Source organism: Sebastes fasciatus, chromosome 8 (genome assembly GCF_043250625.1).
Source record: "Sebastes fasciatus isolate fSebFas1 chromosome 8, fSebFas1.pri, whole genome shotgun sequence".
Classification (NCBI taxonomy): domain Eukaryota; kingdom Metazoa; phylum Chordata; class Actinopteri; order Perciformes; family Sebastidae; genus Sebastes; species Sebastes fasciatus.
In genome coordinates, this window is record NC_133802.1 from 27,917,378 (window position 1) to 27,934,919 (window position 17,542).

Here is a 17,542-nt window from a genome sequence, read left to right on the forward strand (position 1 = left end):
CAGCCTCTACACAACACACTATCTTTTTTTATTGTTAGTAGTAGTCATATTTCTATTATTATTACTGCTATAATTACTGATATTTCTATTATCCCTATTACATCCACTGCAATTGATTATTGTTATTCATATTTGTATTACTACTTACTGCTTTTATTGTGGTTGCTGTGCATCTCTCTCTCTACCCAACTGGTCGAGGCAGATGGCCGCCCACCCAGAGCCGAGTTCTGCCCAAGATTTCTACCCGTTAAAGGGGATTTTTTTTATACCACTGTCGCATAAGCATGCATGCTCATGGGGGATCTCTTGTTGGGTCTCTAAATTATAGAGTACAGTCTAGACCTGCTCTATATGAGTAGCGTCTTGACATAACTTGAACTATAAGCATTTAGCACCGACTAAAATACTGCATTTTTGTTTTTTTGTTAATGACACTTGGCAGATGTAACAATGTCCAGACTAAGACAAATCTCAGCTATATAAATACATTATTTGCAAGTAACTCTTTTTGGTCTACAGCAGCAACATGGCACCGATGTCAAGTGAGGAACAAACCTGCTGCTGGGTAATCAGTCAATGGTTAGATTTTCATAGCAACATTTTTATTTTTTTTTAAATTGAATATAGAACGAGTTAAAATGCATATAGATTTGCAGTTATTTTTCTGTACAAAACAAATTGTGTCAACGTGGATGTAAGCACAGAGAGAGAGAGCAGTGATGGAGAGAGAGAGTAGAATATTTTATTTTTGTAAAAACCAGGTTTAAAATTATTCCAGCCAGTCCTTCTTATCCACATTCTTCTCAAACAAGAACAGAACCAATGTCATGTATATTGTGTAGTATCCAGTGGCATTGGAATGAAACTCTACATATTCTGGCTAGCTTGAGGTGTAAATTTCTTGAAAATGAAGACCTGTTAGAGGAGACTGATCTGAGTTGCCTGCTCAGAAGCTGTTATTAACAGGGGAGCGTTTGGGTGTTTGTGTTAGGGGACCGGCATGAGCAAAAGAAACCTGCTCTTCTTGACAAAATTCATTTTCACATCAAATCTCCACCGATTGATAAAATGTGTTGATCTTAACTTCAGAAGGAGGAAATAATGAAGTACACAATTGCTCATCAATTCCACAAAATCACTCACAAACACACTGAATAATTTCTATGTCTGCCTCACAAACAACCTCTCGATTGACGTCTATCAACCCCTTGTTGTTTGACTTTATGGTCGTCTCCTTCTACAAGATGATTAAAACGAGGTCTGTGTTCGGAGCCTGTCACAGACTAGTTACTGTATGCATTCCAGCCCGGCGATTCTGATTTCTATCTTTGATAAGCTAGAGCAGAACATTCTGGACTGGCAGTTTTGTGATTTAGGGCCGGACCAGAAACAGAATCAGGAACACAATCTTCAGTTTAAGCGATGTGGAATTCAAGAACAGAGAGGTGATCATATGAGCCACACGGCTACGGAGTAAACTAAGCTCTGTCTTTGTGGATCAACTTAGTTTAACTACAGTTTGGCTAGTTGCATGAGGAAATGTGTTCCTCATCCAAAGAAATATTCATGTTTGGTGTATGTAAAGTGGGAGAGGAGAGAATTAGAAGGAAGCCATGTCAAATCAGGGTTTTCTTGCACGAACCAAGAATCACAGCAAATGAGAAAAAAAACAACCTAGGAGGTGGAGGATTCATCAGCCAGACAACAAATCAAATGCATCCAACATGTGTATGTGGTACACATCATCTGCTTACGGTGCCTGAACCCAATCTGTCAGCTTTAGATACTCTCTCACTCCCTGCCCGGTCAGGCCACGACACAACTTAACAATAGCCAAACCCTCCCGCAGTTCGATTCAGAGTCTTTTTAGCGAATCAAGGGGGCGTCCGACCCCAGCTCCGGCCCCTCTGAGGGGAAAGGGGAGGCCGAGAGAGGAGGGGGGGGAGCCCAGTTTCGGTGGTCTTTTAGTTGGCTTTGGCGCGGAGCTGCGCCCTCTTGCCCGTCACAGCCTGGAAACCGGTCTTGATGCTGGCGACGGAGCAGCGGGAGTGGCACGTTTCACACTGCAGGAAATAGAGGCGAGTGTCCTTCTGCAGGATGGTCTCTGGGGAGCGGCAGGTGTGACACGTCACATATTCCTCTGCGGGGGTGAGAAGACACTTATTAGCACTTCAGTACTCACTGCATGTTCTTTTAGATGTTCTTTTGTTCTCGGTGGAGAAGTACAACATGTGAAACTCATAAATTAAATGTTGGAAACAAACAGATTTAGCATCGCACTCTTATAAGAGATAACACTTTATAATAACCATCCTTTATAAATGTCAAATTGATAGTTAATTAAACTTAGTCAATAGTTATTTTACTGTTAACAAACCATTAAATAGTTAAATAAATAATGTTTAATCATCAGTTTATTGTTGCACACAAACCTATATAGGGTCTGAAATTAACTTTTTTCAATGCCTGCTACTTTTGAAATCTCTGCGCTAAATGAAAGAATAATATTTTAGATCTGTTGTCATTCAATGTTCAATATATTTTACACAAAAAACATTATATACATGGTAAATAACAGTGTTCAAATAACACCATAGCTTCCAGGGAAGCCCTATTTTTCTGTGGTGGGAGGGTACTGTACACAGTACTGTATTTTGTTATTGTGATCTATAGTGGTTGTTTGCATAAAACCACACAATTCAAATGATTATGATTATTCAAATATCTGCTTTGATTTAAAAAAAAAATCTTGGCAAGCTGCTCAGAGCTAGTGTTAGGAAGTTCAACAGGTCATAATCTCCTCTCTAATATCTATGTTATATTGCTGTGAAAACATCTCCTTCAAACAACTGGATTTATTCAAGTTTCTCACCAAAAACGTATTTTTACGAGATTACATTTGAACACATCACAATAACGTTGCAATTTATCTTAAAACCAAAGTGTTCATTTGAAGAGTCAAACTGGATTAACATTTACAATAATTAATTGTTAATTACTAGGTTTAATTGCTACTTACTGATATATCTTCTCAACACATTTTCTATCTGTTTCTGTTGAAATCTGCCTTTGATCACAAGCTGGTTATTTCCGTCTATGGAACCACTGTGAACAGAAAAAAAGGCACAAAGCAAAAACACAAATTAAACTTTCATATCAACGCACACAGAAATGTTTCCTTTCATTTCAGGAACTAGTGCCTAAAATTGACTGACTGTATATTCATGAATTTCATGATTGTAAATACAAAAACATACCTTGTTCCCAACTCAGCCAACAGGAAAGCGAGGAGATGTTTAGGCTGACGATGCAACCTGTGATGAAGAACATGAACGGTCAGTTTGTAGATAACACTTTGATCATGTATTATTAGTAACAAAGTGAGAGGAGTGTGCCAGGCGGGGGAGTGGGAGGCTCACAGTTTGCAGATGTCTGTGAAGTTTACGAAGGAGGTTTTCTTAGTTCCCACTCGGACCACCTGAGGAGGCTTCATCACAAACTTCCTCTTCTCTCCGGCCACCATGTCCGGGTTCTTCTCTCTCATGATGTTGAAGACTCGGTACAGTAGCTGACACGGAGAAGAGAATGCAAAAAGTTACACCAAAGATCTCAAGAAACTTTTGTAATTGTTCACTTTATAGAGGACAGAATGTCATTTTTAAAGAAATATACAAAAAAATATATTGATAATGCAACATGTAAAATTCATATTGATGGATTTTGCAAGTCCTATTATTCTTCATCTTAAGGCTCATGTTGTCTCAGCAGGTATATCTCTGCCCCGTAAGAGGCTGCTCTTTCCCTCGCCACTCTGCTGCTCTGTAGCCGGTCTGTGAGCGTCACTGGCCGGCTGGCGAGCGAGCCACGCCCGCGGGCGATTGTGGAGCTTTTCAGCTCCAAAAAGGCGGATAAAAACAGACGATGGACGTCTAAAACGGACAGTATTGTATTTGTTCCAGTTTACAGGAAATAAAGATGGTAAGAAATGAGCTTTCTTCCTCTTTTTCCCGCTCCATGGTTTGATGCAACTTTTTTTTTACCGCTTGTGCATACATAACAAGGAAGTAGGATATTTGAGGGGATGAAAAGGCTTTTCATCTGCATCACGTGTGTGTGTGTGTGTGTGTGTGTGTGTGTGTGTGTGTGTGTTTCCAGCCATCCTACCTCATCATAAGTGTAGTCTCTTTCAGTGCCGGCCCAGGTCGGTCCTGTGAGGGAGCTGAATGAGATCCCATCATTGTTCTTCCCCTCATCGTCCTCCAAAGCTGGAAACATACCATCCAAAAATATGATTACACACGTGTCTTCCTTTAGTTCTCTGCTTTAAACATGAGGTGACTTCTTCTTCTCACCGTCATCCTTCTCCAGTAGCTCTCCCTCATCAAAGTCCACTTTCTTTGCCTTCTTCTTTTTGGTGGGAAGCATCAGGTCCAGGTTGTCCTCCTCCACCACCTCCGTCTGCTCGCCTTCAATTTTCAGCTCCTGATTCGGACCAACGAGAAGTGAAATTTAGCGAGGAGGTGAGAAATGACCGTGTTAATGTGGTTAAGACGAGAGACAGGAGAGTGATGGGAAGGCAAGAAGAAAGAAGATAGAAAGAAGAAAAACTGGTTGCGGTTCTGCAGTGACTGACCTTTATTCCCTCCTCGACCTCATTATCAAATTTCTTGGATTTCTTCTTCTTTTTCTTCTGGTTGAAGAAGTTCAAGTCGTTCAAATCATCGGACGGCTCTAGAGGAAGAGGAGAGAAAATAAACTGTGGTTCATTCACACTGAATGCAGGCTGGCGGTTAAAAGTACGATGTAACATCCCTCATGAGGAACATGCACTGAGGCATCTCTATTTTCATCCCAACCTTTCTTCCTGACTTCATCTTCATCCAGTTCCAGCTCCTTCTCGTCTCCAATCTCTGGTTCTAACTCCTTCGCCTCCACTTCTTTAGTCTCTTCTCCTCCGCCCCCCTCTTGTCCTTCCTCATCGAGCATGAAGGGCTTCTTCTTCTTCTTCTTCTTCTTGGTCATGTTGGGATCGAAAATCATCTGAAGGAGAGGAAAAGAAGTTTTAAAACTGAGAAAAGTTTCTAACTAACTTTAATAACTTGTTTTTCACCAATTGCTCGACTGCTTCGATCTTTTCCTAGCTTCCACTTCTGTGATTATTGATATTCATGTTTTGACAGGAAGTTTGATGCATAACTTTGTTTTCTTTAAAATGTCTTCAAATCAGTCGTATCCATTTGGTCACGTTAACGTTTAAAGCACGGTAACGTTAACGTCAACGGCTGCTTTTAGTTTCTGGTAGAGAACACTGACCGTTAGCACCGTTAGAACACTGACCGTTGAAATTGCAGTAATAACGTTCAATTGATTTAAAGCCTGTTAGAAAAACACATATTTAGTGATATATCATTTTAATAATGTTGACCAGCATAATTCTGGCAGTTATATTTATACGAATATGTCCAACTAACGTTATAAACCAAACAGAGCAGCAGTTGACGTTAACGTTTAAAGCACAGTAACGTCAACGGCTGCTTTTTGTTTCTGGTAGAGAACACCGACCGTTAACGAACGTTAGAACACTGACTGTTAGCGACCGTTAGAACAATGACCGTTAAAGTTGCAGTAATAACGTTAAATTGATTTAGCGCCTGTTAGAAAAAAAACACATATTTAGTGATATATCATTTTAATAATGTTGACCAGCATAATTTTGACAGTTATATTTATACGAATATGTCCAACTAACGTTATAAACCAAACAGAGCAGCAGTTGACGTTAACGTTTAAAGCACAGTAACGGCTGCTTTTTTGTTTTTGGTAGAGAACACTGACCGTTAGCGACCGTTAAAATTGCAGTAATAACGTTAAATTGATTTAGAGCCTGTTAGAAAAACACATATTTAGTGTTTCGTCATTTTAATAATGTTGACCAGCATGATTCTGACAGTTAAATATCGGTAACGAGTCACAAATATGTCCAACTAACGTTAAACCAAACAGAGCAGCCGTTAACGTTAACGTTTAAAGCACAGTAACGACGGCTTTTTGTTTCTGGTAGAGAACACTGACCGTTAGCGACCGTTAAAACACTGACCGTTAAAATTGCAGTAATAACGTTAAATTAATTTAAAGCATGTTAGAAAAACACATATTTTGTGATATTTCATTTTAATAATGTTGACCAGCATAATTCTGGCAGTTATATTATACGAATATGTCCAACTAACGTTATAAACCAAACAGAGCAGCCGTTGACGTTAACGTTTAAAGCACAGTAACGTCAACGGCTGCTTTTTGTTCCTGGTAGAGAACACTGACCGTTAGCGACCGTTAGAACACTGGCCGTTAGCACCGCAGCTTAGTTACCAGCCGGCTAACGCCTAGCTGGCTAACTAACTAGCGTTCGTTACTTCAACCCTTTAATGTGAGCATCCAGCTGTGACAGGACGGATTGAGAAATTAAATTAGTAATTAATAATCTCCACGATGCGATAGATCGTGATACAGCGGTGTGGTGTTTTCTAGTCATTTCAGCCGGTCTGAGCCGGTTGCTAGCTAGCTGCAGCCATGTGAGAGCTGGGAGGAGAACAGACAGACTGAGGCCCAAAGTCATCAACTAACACCGATCCGACCTGATTCATCATCTATATTCACCACAACACGTCTCACATCAACACAGACTAAAGGGAGGATAACCCGAGATGGCTCACCTCGTCTCCGGACATGTTTGCGGGCTGATTAGTGACTGAAATCAGGCTACTTTGTGTCCCTCGATCAGTCCCCACAATGCTGCGCCGAGAAATGTTCTTGCATCAGCGTTAGATCCGCAGAGCGCAAGCGTGGAGTCGCACAGTCCTGAGGTCAGCACTCTGCGACGTAGTGTTTCATTTGGGTGTTCAAGAGCAACACTGCACAACACAAACTGTTGCTAAATGTATGCAATATCTTTAAAGGTCCCATATCATGCTCATTTTCGGGTTCATACTTGTATTTTGTGTTTCTGTAATGTTAAAAAAACAACTTTATTTTCCTCATACTGTCTGCCTGAATATGCCTGTATTTACCCCTCTGTCTGAAACGCTGTTTTAGCGCATTTTGACGGAATGCAACGGAATTGCGTTGCTAGGCAACAATTTGGGTCCATGTTTACTTCCTGTCAGCTGATGACATTCACATACACTGCAACCAGGAATAAACTTGGACACATGTTGAATGTTTATGTTTAAAATTGTGTGAAGGGTAAATATTGTATATTCGTGACATCACCAATGGACAGAAATCCTGACAGCTTGTTTCAAATGCAGAGTTTCTGAATACGGGCTGTGTGTGTCTCCTTGTGGATTGAGCGTTTCCATACTTTCACAGTATTTATATAGGACTTAAGCCTGCTTTATAATTTAAAAAAAACATGGAAATCTCACTTTTTTATTATATGGGACCTTTAAAGTTTTTAAGTGAAATTATTGTCGTACTCTATATGGTCTCTTTTTTTATTTTATGTTTGTTTTGTTTCATTTCTGTTGTCCTTTTATGTTTGGCACAGCTCTTTGTTTATGTTTTCGCTATGCTTCTTCTGTATGTAAATGTTTTTAATGTTTTCTGCTGTTACTATGTATACTGCCATTCCAAAATAATTAAAAAAAAACTGTTGCCAAATAAGATGTCTGTACATTTATTTCCCAATGTTTTGATTTCAGAATTTTCCCTTTCCTATGAAAATGTATTGTGTGGTTTCCTTACTTACTCTTCTACCAAAAAAATACATATTATATCATTAATTTGATTTTATTACTTGCAAAATCTCATATTCAGAAATACAAAAATTCCAAAACCGTCCCTTTTAATATTTGAAAATGAATTCAAGCAAATACATTAATCCAATCATAGCCTATATTCTAAAAATAGAAAAGCTATTAAAACCTTAAATCTATATAACCTCTATAACTTTTTTATGAACTGATTTATGATTTCTGTCAGTGCTCTGATCCCTGACATTATCTGTTTATGTATTTGTTTACCATGTTGTTTGTGAATAAAATAAAAAAAACTGTTGCTAAATATGTACATTATGAGTTTGTAGAGGTATGATAGATCTGTTCCATCACAAAAACTGACAAATTGACAGTTTATTTATGTGTGCAAAACAGGGTTTGTGGCCTGAATTCACTTTAATCTGTTAAATCACTTCTTAAACACTACTTACATATAAATGTATTCTCTTAAACTGTATTATATTGATTATTTTTTATTATTTTATACTGTTTTAATTTACTTATTTTTCTTTTTCTCATGTGTAGTTCCTTTTGTTCCATGTTGTGTAACTTGTAGACTGATTATAAATGGTTTTTTTTTATCATTGTCTACCATCTTTATTTAGTATTTTACTTTTTTTTTTTTTTTTAAAAGTGCTATAATCATTAAGTTTATTATTAACAATATCATTGTGTATGTATGTAGCTGTATATTCAGGATAATCACAATTATTCTGCTCTTCCCTCCCGATGCTACAGTATGTCCTTCTAAAAATTCATACATTATTGAGCAAGACAGTCAGAAGTGTACACCTGTTAGCATGTACAGTATAAACATAACTGGTTGACATTAAAGCCCTGAATCTAAAACTTGTACACTGATCAGCCATAACATTATGACCACTGACAGGTGATGTGAATAACATTGGTTTGAATTACAACTAGAATGTTTTTCCCTATTAATCGATTAGTTGATCGACAGAAAGTTCATTGGAAAGTATTTTTTTAATCCAATTTAAAGGTCCCATATTGTAAAAAAAATAGATTTTCATCTTTTATATTATAGAGCAGGTTTAAGTGCTATATAAATACTGTTAAACTATCAAACCGCTCAATATACGGAGAAAAACACACAGCCTGTATTCAGAAATTGTGCGTTTATAACAAGCCGTTAGGATTTCTGTCCATTTGTGATGTCACAAATATACAATATATAGATTATCACACGGTTTTAAACATTCTCAATGGGTACCAGTTTATTTCCTGTTGCAGTGTATGTAAATAACATCAGCTGGCAGGAAGCAAACATGGACCCAAACTGTTGCCTAGCAACGCAATTCCGTTGCAATTCCATTGAAATGCACTAAAACGGAGTGTTTCAGACAGAGCATGAATACAGACAGACAGTCAGACAGTATGAGGAAAATAAAGTTTTTTTTTTAACATTACAGCATGTAAACATGTTCTAGTAGAAACACAAAATACAAGTATGAACCTGAAAATGAGCATAATATGAATCTTTTATGTAAGTTTTTAAGCTAAAATGACACACATTTGATGACTCCAGCTTCTCAAACGCGAGGATTTGCTGCTTTTCTTTGACAGTAACTGTCGGACGTCACCTATATGGGCTTATTATAAAAGACAAAACTACAATAAAAGAATTGAAAACCTTTAATGATTTTGCAAATAATATTCTCATCTGGATAAATAAAACATAGAAATGCAAACATGCTTGTCCATCCGTCCTTGTGTTATGTTTTTTTTTCTATGTAAAAAATGCACATAATGACTTTGAAAAACTAAAGGAATTAACTCTTTAAACTTCAAAATGTTGTAGATTGACTACAATCTAATCTTTTACAAACCACCATCTCCTTCAAGATGCAGTTAATAAGGTGTGACAATAGTTTATTATTATTATTATTATTTTTTTCAACATTATACAATTTGAAACAAAAACCCCTCATGGGAAGGACCGAGACAGGCAGAGCAGGATGAAACTGTTTAAGGTTTAACATCTCTCTTTCTAGCTGTGCGTTGTGATCTGTATTGTGATTTCCCCCATTGTTGCATGCTTCACACAACCCCAACACGACCTCTCCGTGATGGCAGAAATACAGTATATAAAAAGAGACACATTTGGGATATTTACACCAAATAACAAGAACCACTGGTGAGGGGGGGACGTCGCTGAAACGGCGACAGGAGGCGAAGAGGAGGAAGAAGAGGGAAAGGGACAAAGCACGCAGCCTGAAACAAAAGAAAGAGGTTCTGGCAAACACACACAGCTCGTAGCTTCTTCATCCAGCTCATGCTCAGCTGTTCTCCTATTTTCCACAGCATTAACAAAAAAAACAAGAGAGCTAAGGACTGTTATTTTTGTCAATAAGGGAAAAAAACAAAAACAAACATCCAGCCAGTTTAACGCCACAAACACAGGTAAACATGTGAAACAGATTTTGAGGATTTAGACCCCCATGAAATTAAACTTCCCTGCCATCCAGTGACGTTAGCGACGCCACGATGCCTGTAACACTAATCTGAAATCTCCTTTATCGTACCTACAGAGCTCACAGTAATACACCTCAATATGAACTCTGTGGGCGCTGAAAGAGCCCTGCCCGTGCAGTACAGTGACCAATAAGTGCTAGTATTGGGTTAAAATTGAGGGTAAAACTATTAGGTGACATTATATGATGTTAGGTTGCCAAAGTACAGTGATAAGAGCTTCAATATAAAAGCCCCCGACTGGCTTGTCTGCGGAGCACCCAGGGGTTTCTGTATCCGTGAAGGGGACGGGAAAACAAAGTTTTCTACAGCATTTTTGCTTTTTCGTAGTGTTACATAAAGTCAGCTCACCTCAGACACACAAAAATATACTCATACACAACATCACTATCATGTCCATTCATCCCTCCTTGCTCCTTCCTCTTCCCTCTCTGATGCAGGTATGATGTGGCAGATGCTGCGTTTACATGGCTTCCATCGCCCAGCGCTGCAGGTCCTCCATGTCGTCCTCGTCCTCCTCTTTCTTGCCTTTTTGGGGGGTGAAAAGACAGAAATAACAGTTGTGAGAGAGATGTGAATGAATCGGTACAGTTGTGTTTAGCTTCATCTCTGTAAACAGATTCTGAATTCACGTGTAGAATCTGCCTCTTTTTTGGCATCGGAAGCGTTCTGGTTTCCGTTTGTTGTCCGAGTTGTAACGACCAATCAAGTTGGAGCAGGCTTTGAGAAACGTTCAAAAGAGGCGGAACGCTTTGGCTGAAATGCAATCTGGGAACCTAATGGCTACCGTCGGACGATGATTTAGCTTTTTATTGGTTTAAAATGAGCTTGTAAACTGGCTACTTGTGAAAAAATCCGGTAATAGACGTCTTCTCTCAACTCCAGTCTCGCATCTCAAGTTGCTAATCGGACTGTAAACAATGCGCAGCGCACCAGAACCCCAGAAATCTAGCCCCTTGCCCCCAGAGGCTTATCCGTCGTCAGAATGATAGCCGATGGGTTTTTTAGCTGATCTCAGCTGGTTTCCAGACCTCATCCTGAACCAGGATTGACCTCGACCTCAAACCTCAACATTAACAGCTTGAGCTGAAGCAAACGTTACACATTTTTGGAAAATATGATTATTTGCTTTCTGGCAAGAGTTAGATGAGAAGATTGACTCTCATGTCTGTACTAGGGTTGGAGGATACATTACCGGCTGACAAGTAGGAAAATTCAATTAGTTTTTTTTTCTGATAATTATTTCCAGCAAATTAAATTAGCACTTTCCATCTGCCAAATACAGAGGAAATGTTGTGCTGTGGCCTGTGGAGGTAAAAATTTCAGGTCGTCAGCCACCATGGCAGATTTTCCTTATATTAAGATATATTATTTTTTAAAAGCTAAATTAGCTAAAAAAGCTAAATTAAAAGCTAAATTAAAAATAGTCAGGGATTACATGATATATTTCATATTCTTACTGTCTGGTACCACTTACTCAGTGTTTACACAGACCGTTGCTATGTATAACAGACCGTTGCTATGGGCGCAATTCTGATGTTGGACTCTGGCGGACCGTTTTTGTGTAAATTTCTTGATTTCTTTAGTAAGTAGCCGTGTAATAAGCGTGATAATGTACAGCTAGCGGGTCATTATTGCGAAATAAACCCTCCGCTTCATGTCTGTGTGCCGCATTTCACAACAATGACCGTGTGCCGGACTATTTCTTGGCCTTGACCAATAACTTCATGGCGTCTCCACCGGTTACCTGGAAACTGTGCAAGGCCGAGAAATAGTCCGGCATATAACACCCCATAAAGTCTTTTCATCTAACTCTCCGCCGGAGAGCGAATAACCATATTTACATAAGTGTCAAACTATTCCTTTAACAAAAGAACTATGTTGCAGTCAGGCCCACAGAGTTGTTGTATCAGTTATTTAAAAGTCTCTTACCAGTTCTGGATATTGAAGTAGAAGGCACGTTGGGGAGGGGGGCGTTCTCTGGTCCCCCGATCTCCAGCAGGTTTTTGTCCAGCTCCTCCTGTTCCAGCTCTTCCAGCTCCGCCAGCAGGTCATCCTGACAAAGACAGCAAACAACACTCAAGATGAGGATAATCACAAACTAATTCATGCAAAAGCAAACAGATATTGATCCTAGTAAAACAATACAGATTAAATATAAGATGTTGTTTTTGTTTTCATAATGAGGGGTGGTATAATCTGGTCCTAATCTTGTGCGTCTGTTCACTTGGTGAGTAAAACGTCTCGCCGAGACAAAATATTTCACGACAATTGACTGAGAATTTGAGAAAGAGCGTATTCATTCTTATTGTTCCTCAATGACTGAATACCATCAGTTGTGGTGAAGTTGGTCTGAATAAGACCATTCAAAAATAAGGCAGCCGTAATGACTCAAGAAACACAGAGGTCAATGAACTGTGTTTAACCTGGTTGGTCTCAAAACAACGCTGGGCAGCACAGAGGACGCAGCTGAACTTTGCTCTACTGGGTTAACCCCGTGTTATCATCAGTCCATCGTTTATTACTGGATGTTAAACAGGGAGGAACAAAATTTAATATCTGAAAAGCGTTGCTCACGTCATCAAACTCCTCTCCGAAGCCGACAGGTTTGGAGATGGCGTCAGAGATCTCCTGGGCCAGCTCCTGCTGCTCTGTAATGTCCTGCATTAGGTCGTCCACTTTGTCGATGTCCCTGAAACAGCAAGCAGAGGACGATTCATATGGGAGTAAAACAGAATGCACTATTACAATTAATTAATCACTCATTTTTTTATCTGTTCAAAATGCACCTTAAAAGGGAGATTTGTCAAGTATTTAATACTCTTATCATCATGGGAGTGGACAAATATGCTGCTTTATGCAAATGTATGTATATATTTATTATTGGAAATTAATTAACAACAAAAAACAATGATAAATATTGTCCAGAAACCCTCACAGGTACTGCATTTAGCATAAAAAATATGCTCAAATCATAACATGGCAAACTGCAGCCCAACAGGCAACAACAGCTGTCAGTGTGTCAGTGTGCTGACTTGACTATGACTTGCCCCAAACTGCATGTGATTATCATAAAGTGGGCATGTCTGTAAAGGGGAGACTCGTGGGTACCCATAGAACCCATTTTCATTCACATATCTTGAGGTCAGAGGTCAAGGGACCCCTTTGGAAATGGCCATACCAGTTTTTCCTCACCAAAATTTAGCGTAAGTTTGGAGCGTTATTTAACCCAGCGTCATTTACCTATACATTCTGATAAGTTGGCAGAGTAAGAAGTATTTTAGCATTTTGGCGAGGAAATGTGTATGAATGCCTGTTTTTTATTATATATTTTTAATGTTATTTTTGAGCCTGTCACTGATGACATAATAACATCTGGTGCTGATGGGATTGGATTAGGGAGGTATTACTGGGTCAAATCCTCTGTATTTTGTTACGAGCGCAGCATACTCCTCAAAATCTTTCTATTGATTTAGAACAGACTGACTCTTTTTTTCCCCTCCCTATAGTCCCATAAAGGTAATTAAAAAGCAGCATTTATTAACAGGCTTCACTTCAGTCCAATCCATCAATCAATCGAACTTAATCAGTGACCGGGTGCTCGCTCTTACATGTTTTCATGGGCAGACTTCATGGCCTTTGCAGCGATGCCCATGTTCTTGAGCACTTCAGTGTTGGTGTTGGCGTTCTCCAGAGCCTCTCTCTGGAACTCGATGGTCGACAGCGTGCCGTCGATCTGGTCGAGCTGCTTCTCATACCGCTTCTTTCTTTTCAAAGCCTGCAGAGCCGCTGAGGAGAGAAAGACAAAAGGAGTCAGGATGAATAGTATGTGACAAAAATAGATTGATTGCGTAGAAAGTATATTCAATGAAAGTGAAGTGAAACTGTGAATCATGGGGATTGTTTTGTCCTTTAACAGGAACGACAGCCTGAATAAGTGGTTAAACATTTGCAATAGTCGTCAGCGTATCTTGTGCTTTCAGATCCACCACTGAGTGGAATCATGAATAAGATGCTGCCACACTAATCCACTATGTTAGTGACAATTAGATATAGCTTGGGAGAGGCACTTGGCTGAGGAGACGGAAAGTAGAAATTAATCAGCCACAGTAGTCACATGACCACAACCACTAACTCACACCTGATAGGCTGTAGTGAAACTGTCACTGGTATGACAGTGTCATGACAGTGTCATACCAGGTTGACTCATGCTGTCAACCTTAGTTAAAGTAAGAACAATGTACTCAAAGTATTCAAGCAAAGTACAAGAACAAAACTTTCTATTTTTGGAATGCACTGTTACGCCAAGAGGTCTGCAACTTCTTGGCATGGCATTATAGATTTATATTATATCATTGCAATAACAAATTATATTTTTTGGGTCACTAGTGGTGACATAAATCAATCCATTGGTCAGTCTGACCATCAGCTTTTCTTACTCCAGCACTTCATTCCAGAGCAACATATTACAACAACTACTGGCCGGGTTGGCACGAGATTAAGATAGAATAAGATAATCATGTATTAGTCCCACTGCGGGGACATTTGCAGGATTGCAGCAGTAAAGGGGTACAGTGCAGACAACAAGAGGCATCAGTAAAAAACAAAACAAGATCTAATAAATAAGCAAGTAAACAATAAGATATAGTAAGTAAGTAAGTAAGCAGTAAAAAAACAAGATATTAAAAAGAAATAGTCTGAATAAATGTTTAGGTTCATATTATTGCACATATGAATATGAAATGAAATACACATATGAAATGAATGAATGAATGAATGAATGAAATATTAAATGTTGATGAAACTGACTAAACCTATTGTTTTGCACCACTGTTGGGTCACAATTTGACCCATACACTATGGATATTCATGATCCCAGAGGATTTATCTTATATTTTGGTGACATTTTCATGTATTCTAGCTAAATGTCCATTTGCACGCAAGTAATAAATCATAATAAATTCAACAACCAACCCACCACATTCATGAGCTTTCATCAGCAGCCATTCTCAGGCCTTTAAAAGTCAAACTTTACCAACAACATATCAGTTCTTACTTCAACAAACAGGTGCTATCCATGTTTGTATGTTGTATTAATGCTAAGGGTCTTCTGGTTACTTTACTATTTTGCTTTCATATTGCCCAGCATTAGTGTAATAAACAACATTAAGTTTGTGGGTCTTTATAGTTGTTTTCTGGCTTTATTACCTTCTATAATAATAATAATATCTCAGGTAGCTGGAGGTCTGGAGGTTTCTATCCAGACTTCTGTCCAAGGTGCAAACACGCCCACCTATCAGGTCCTTTTAACATATGCAACCCTTGTCCTGACACACTGAGCTTTATCACCAGTCTCTCTCTGCTGTAGTTAACTCTAGCTGTACCACTCTGCCACACCTCTTTCATTTTTAAATGGCCACTTATCAATGAAAAACGTGAATCACCACCACCACAGTAATGTTGGGGGAAAGACAAGGTTACCTCAGCGTAAACAAGTCAATATTAAATCAATAATAAGCTGAAATCTCACACACAATTAGACATAACCTCCAGTGATCTCTGGTGGTAGCTGTGGTCGGGATACCGAGGCTGCCAACAGTTCAAAGTTAGCCAACTTAGCTGCTAACAGTTAGCTTTAGTGCTTGTTTTAGAGGTAGTAAATGATAAAGTGAAGCACGTGTTTGATAATACACACTGATTCCTCACCTCTTTTGTTTTTTGTGCCGTTCTTCTTGGCGATTTGCAACTCCTGCTCGATCTTCTTCTCTAGGAACTCCTGCTTCTTGGTTAGCATCTCCTCCGTCTCTCGGAGCTTCTGGATCGCCTCCTGTGGACTCGGTCCTTTTCCTCCTTTTCCTCCTCCTCCGAAGATCTTAGCAAACAACGACATTATCTAAAGGGAGGGGGAGCTACACGTACACTAATTATATATATATAAAAAAACAGAACCACCCGTGAGAATCGTATCTTATCTAGCTCTCTGCTAGGCTCCTCTGACACTTCGCCCTGTCGCCTGAAACCTGGAAGGGTTGTTGATGTTTTTTCACTTCCTGGTTAAGGCCCGATGACGTCATGTTGGACGATGACGTGTTTGTATGATCTCTGTCTCCATCTGTTGGACAACTGGAGCACTCAATATATTACTTTATTACAGTATATTACTTCGGTACTTTGTAATTAAAGGTCTTATTGATAAGATTTTTATGCAGACGAATATTAAAAATAATAATAATGATACAACCACAGATCCTTTAGAAAGGTGCCAAATAAAAGTATAGCTTTTCCTGAAAAAAATAAAAAAATAAAAAAATAAATATATATATATATATATATATATTAGCTTTTCCTGAAAAAAAATGATAAATAAAAAAAATAATAATACTATATATATATATAATTATTTTAATAAATAAAAAGCTAAAATATAAAAGCTATACTTTTATTTGGCACCTTTCTAAATGCTATGTATATATATACCTATATATATATATACCTATATATATATATAGGTATATATATATATATATATATATATTATGACTGTGAATTAATCATTTAAAAAAATTGTAGAGTAGATTACAGAGTATAGTAACAGAAGGAAACACATTAGAAACACTCACATGTAGATGAAACATAGCGAAAAACATAAACAAAAAGCGATGCCAAACAAAAAGGACAACAGAGATGAAACAAATCCAACATAAAATAAATAAAAAATAAATAAATAAATCTTAGATTATCTAGCTCTCTGCTAGGCTCCACTGACACTTCGCCCTATCGCCTGAAACCTGAAGGATTGTTGATGTTTTTTCCACTTCCTGGATAAGGCCCGATGACGTCATGTTGGCCGATGACGAGGGGGGCGGGGCTTGTTGGGTCTCTGTCTCCATCTGTTGGACAACTGGAGCACTCAATAATAATTTATTACAGTATATTACATATTTACTTTGTAATTAAAGGTCTTATTGATAACATTTTTATGTAGACGAATATTTAAAAAAAAAAAAAAAAATACATCCACAGAGCATTTAGAAAGGTGCCAAATAAGAATATAGCTTTTCCTGGAAGGAAAAAAATATATATATATATATATATACATATATATATATATTCCTGAAAAGAAATAATAATAAAAAAATATATATAAATATATAAATAAATATATATATAATATATATATATATATATATTATATATATATAAATAATATATATAAAAAAATATATATAATATATATTATGACTGTGAATTAATCATCTTTAAAAAAATATTTTTTT

General features: G+C 38.1%; 2 protein-coding genes across 2 annotated transcripts; both read right to left on the reverse strand.

Annotated features, from left to right (window-relative positions):
* Positions 1-720: 720 nt before the first annotated feature.
* Positions 721-6,873, reverse strand: eif2s2 (eukaryotic translation initiation factor 2, subunit 2 beta). Its single transcript, XM_074644775.1, has 9 exons — positions 6,714-6,873; positions 4,857-5,040; positions 4,634-4,731; positions 4,353-4,482; positions 4,165-4,265; positions 3,420-3,568; positions 3,258-3,314; positions 3,020-3,105; positions 721-2,140 (listed from the first exon to the last, which is right to left on the reverse strand). Exons 1-9 carry the CDS (start codon positions 6,726-6,728, stop codon positions 1,965-1,967), a joined length of 996 nt encoding a protein of 331 aa, XP_074500876.1. The 5' UTR covers positions 6,729-6,873; the 3' UTR covers positions 721-1,964.
* Positions 6,874-9,412: 2,539 nt separating this feature from the next.
* LOC141773091 (charged multivesicular body protein 4c-like) lies at positions 9,413-16,383 on the reverse strand. The gene is made up of 5 exons (XM_074644776.1): positions 15,972-16,383; positions 13,877-14,054; positions 12,843-12,957; positions 12,198-12,321; positions 9,413-10,793 (listed from the first exon to the last, which is right to left on the reverse strand). The coding sequence occupies exons 1-5, from the start codon at positions 16,153-16,155 to the stop codon at positions 10,729-10,731; spliced, it is 666 nt and encodes a 221-aa protein (XP_074500877.1). The 5' UTR covers positions 16,156-16,383; the 3' UTR covers positions 9,413-10,728.
* Between the last annotated feature and the right edge of the window lie 1,159 nt (positions 16,384-17,542).

What these genes read in the sequence shown, in the direction of transcription:
- eif2s2 (XM_074644775.1), bottom strand. An exon ending in AGATGAAGTCAGGAAGAAAG is followed by an intron (nt 4,732 to 4,856) that starts GTTGGGATGAAA and finishes CTCTTCCTCTAG; the next exon opens with AGCCGTCCGATGATTTGAAC. An exon ending in GAGACTACACTTATGATGAG is followed by an intron (nt 3,569 to 4,164) that starts GTAGGATGGCTG and finishes TCTCCGTGTCAG; the next exon opens with CTACTGTACCGAGTCTTCAA.
- LOC141773091 (XM_074644776.1), bottom strand. Translation starts at nt 16,155, where the DNA reads ATGTCGTTGTTTGCTAAGATCTTCGGAGGAGGAGGAAAAGGAGGAAAA. An exon ending in AAGTCTGCCCATGAAAACAT is followed by an intron (nt 12,958 to 13,876) that starts GTAAGAGCGAGC and finishes TTGCTGTTTCAG; the next exon opens with GGACATCGACAAAGTGGACG. An exon ending in TCGGAGAGGAGTTTGATGAC is followed by an intron (nt 12,322 to 12,842) that starts GTGAGCAACGCT and finishes TGTCTTTGTCAG; the next exon opens with GATGACCTGCTGGCGGAGCT.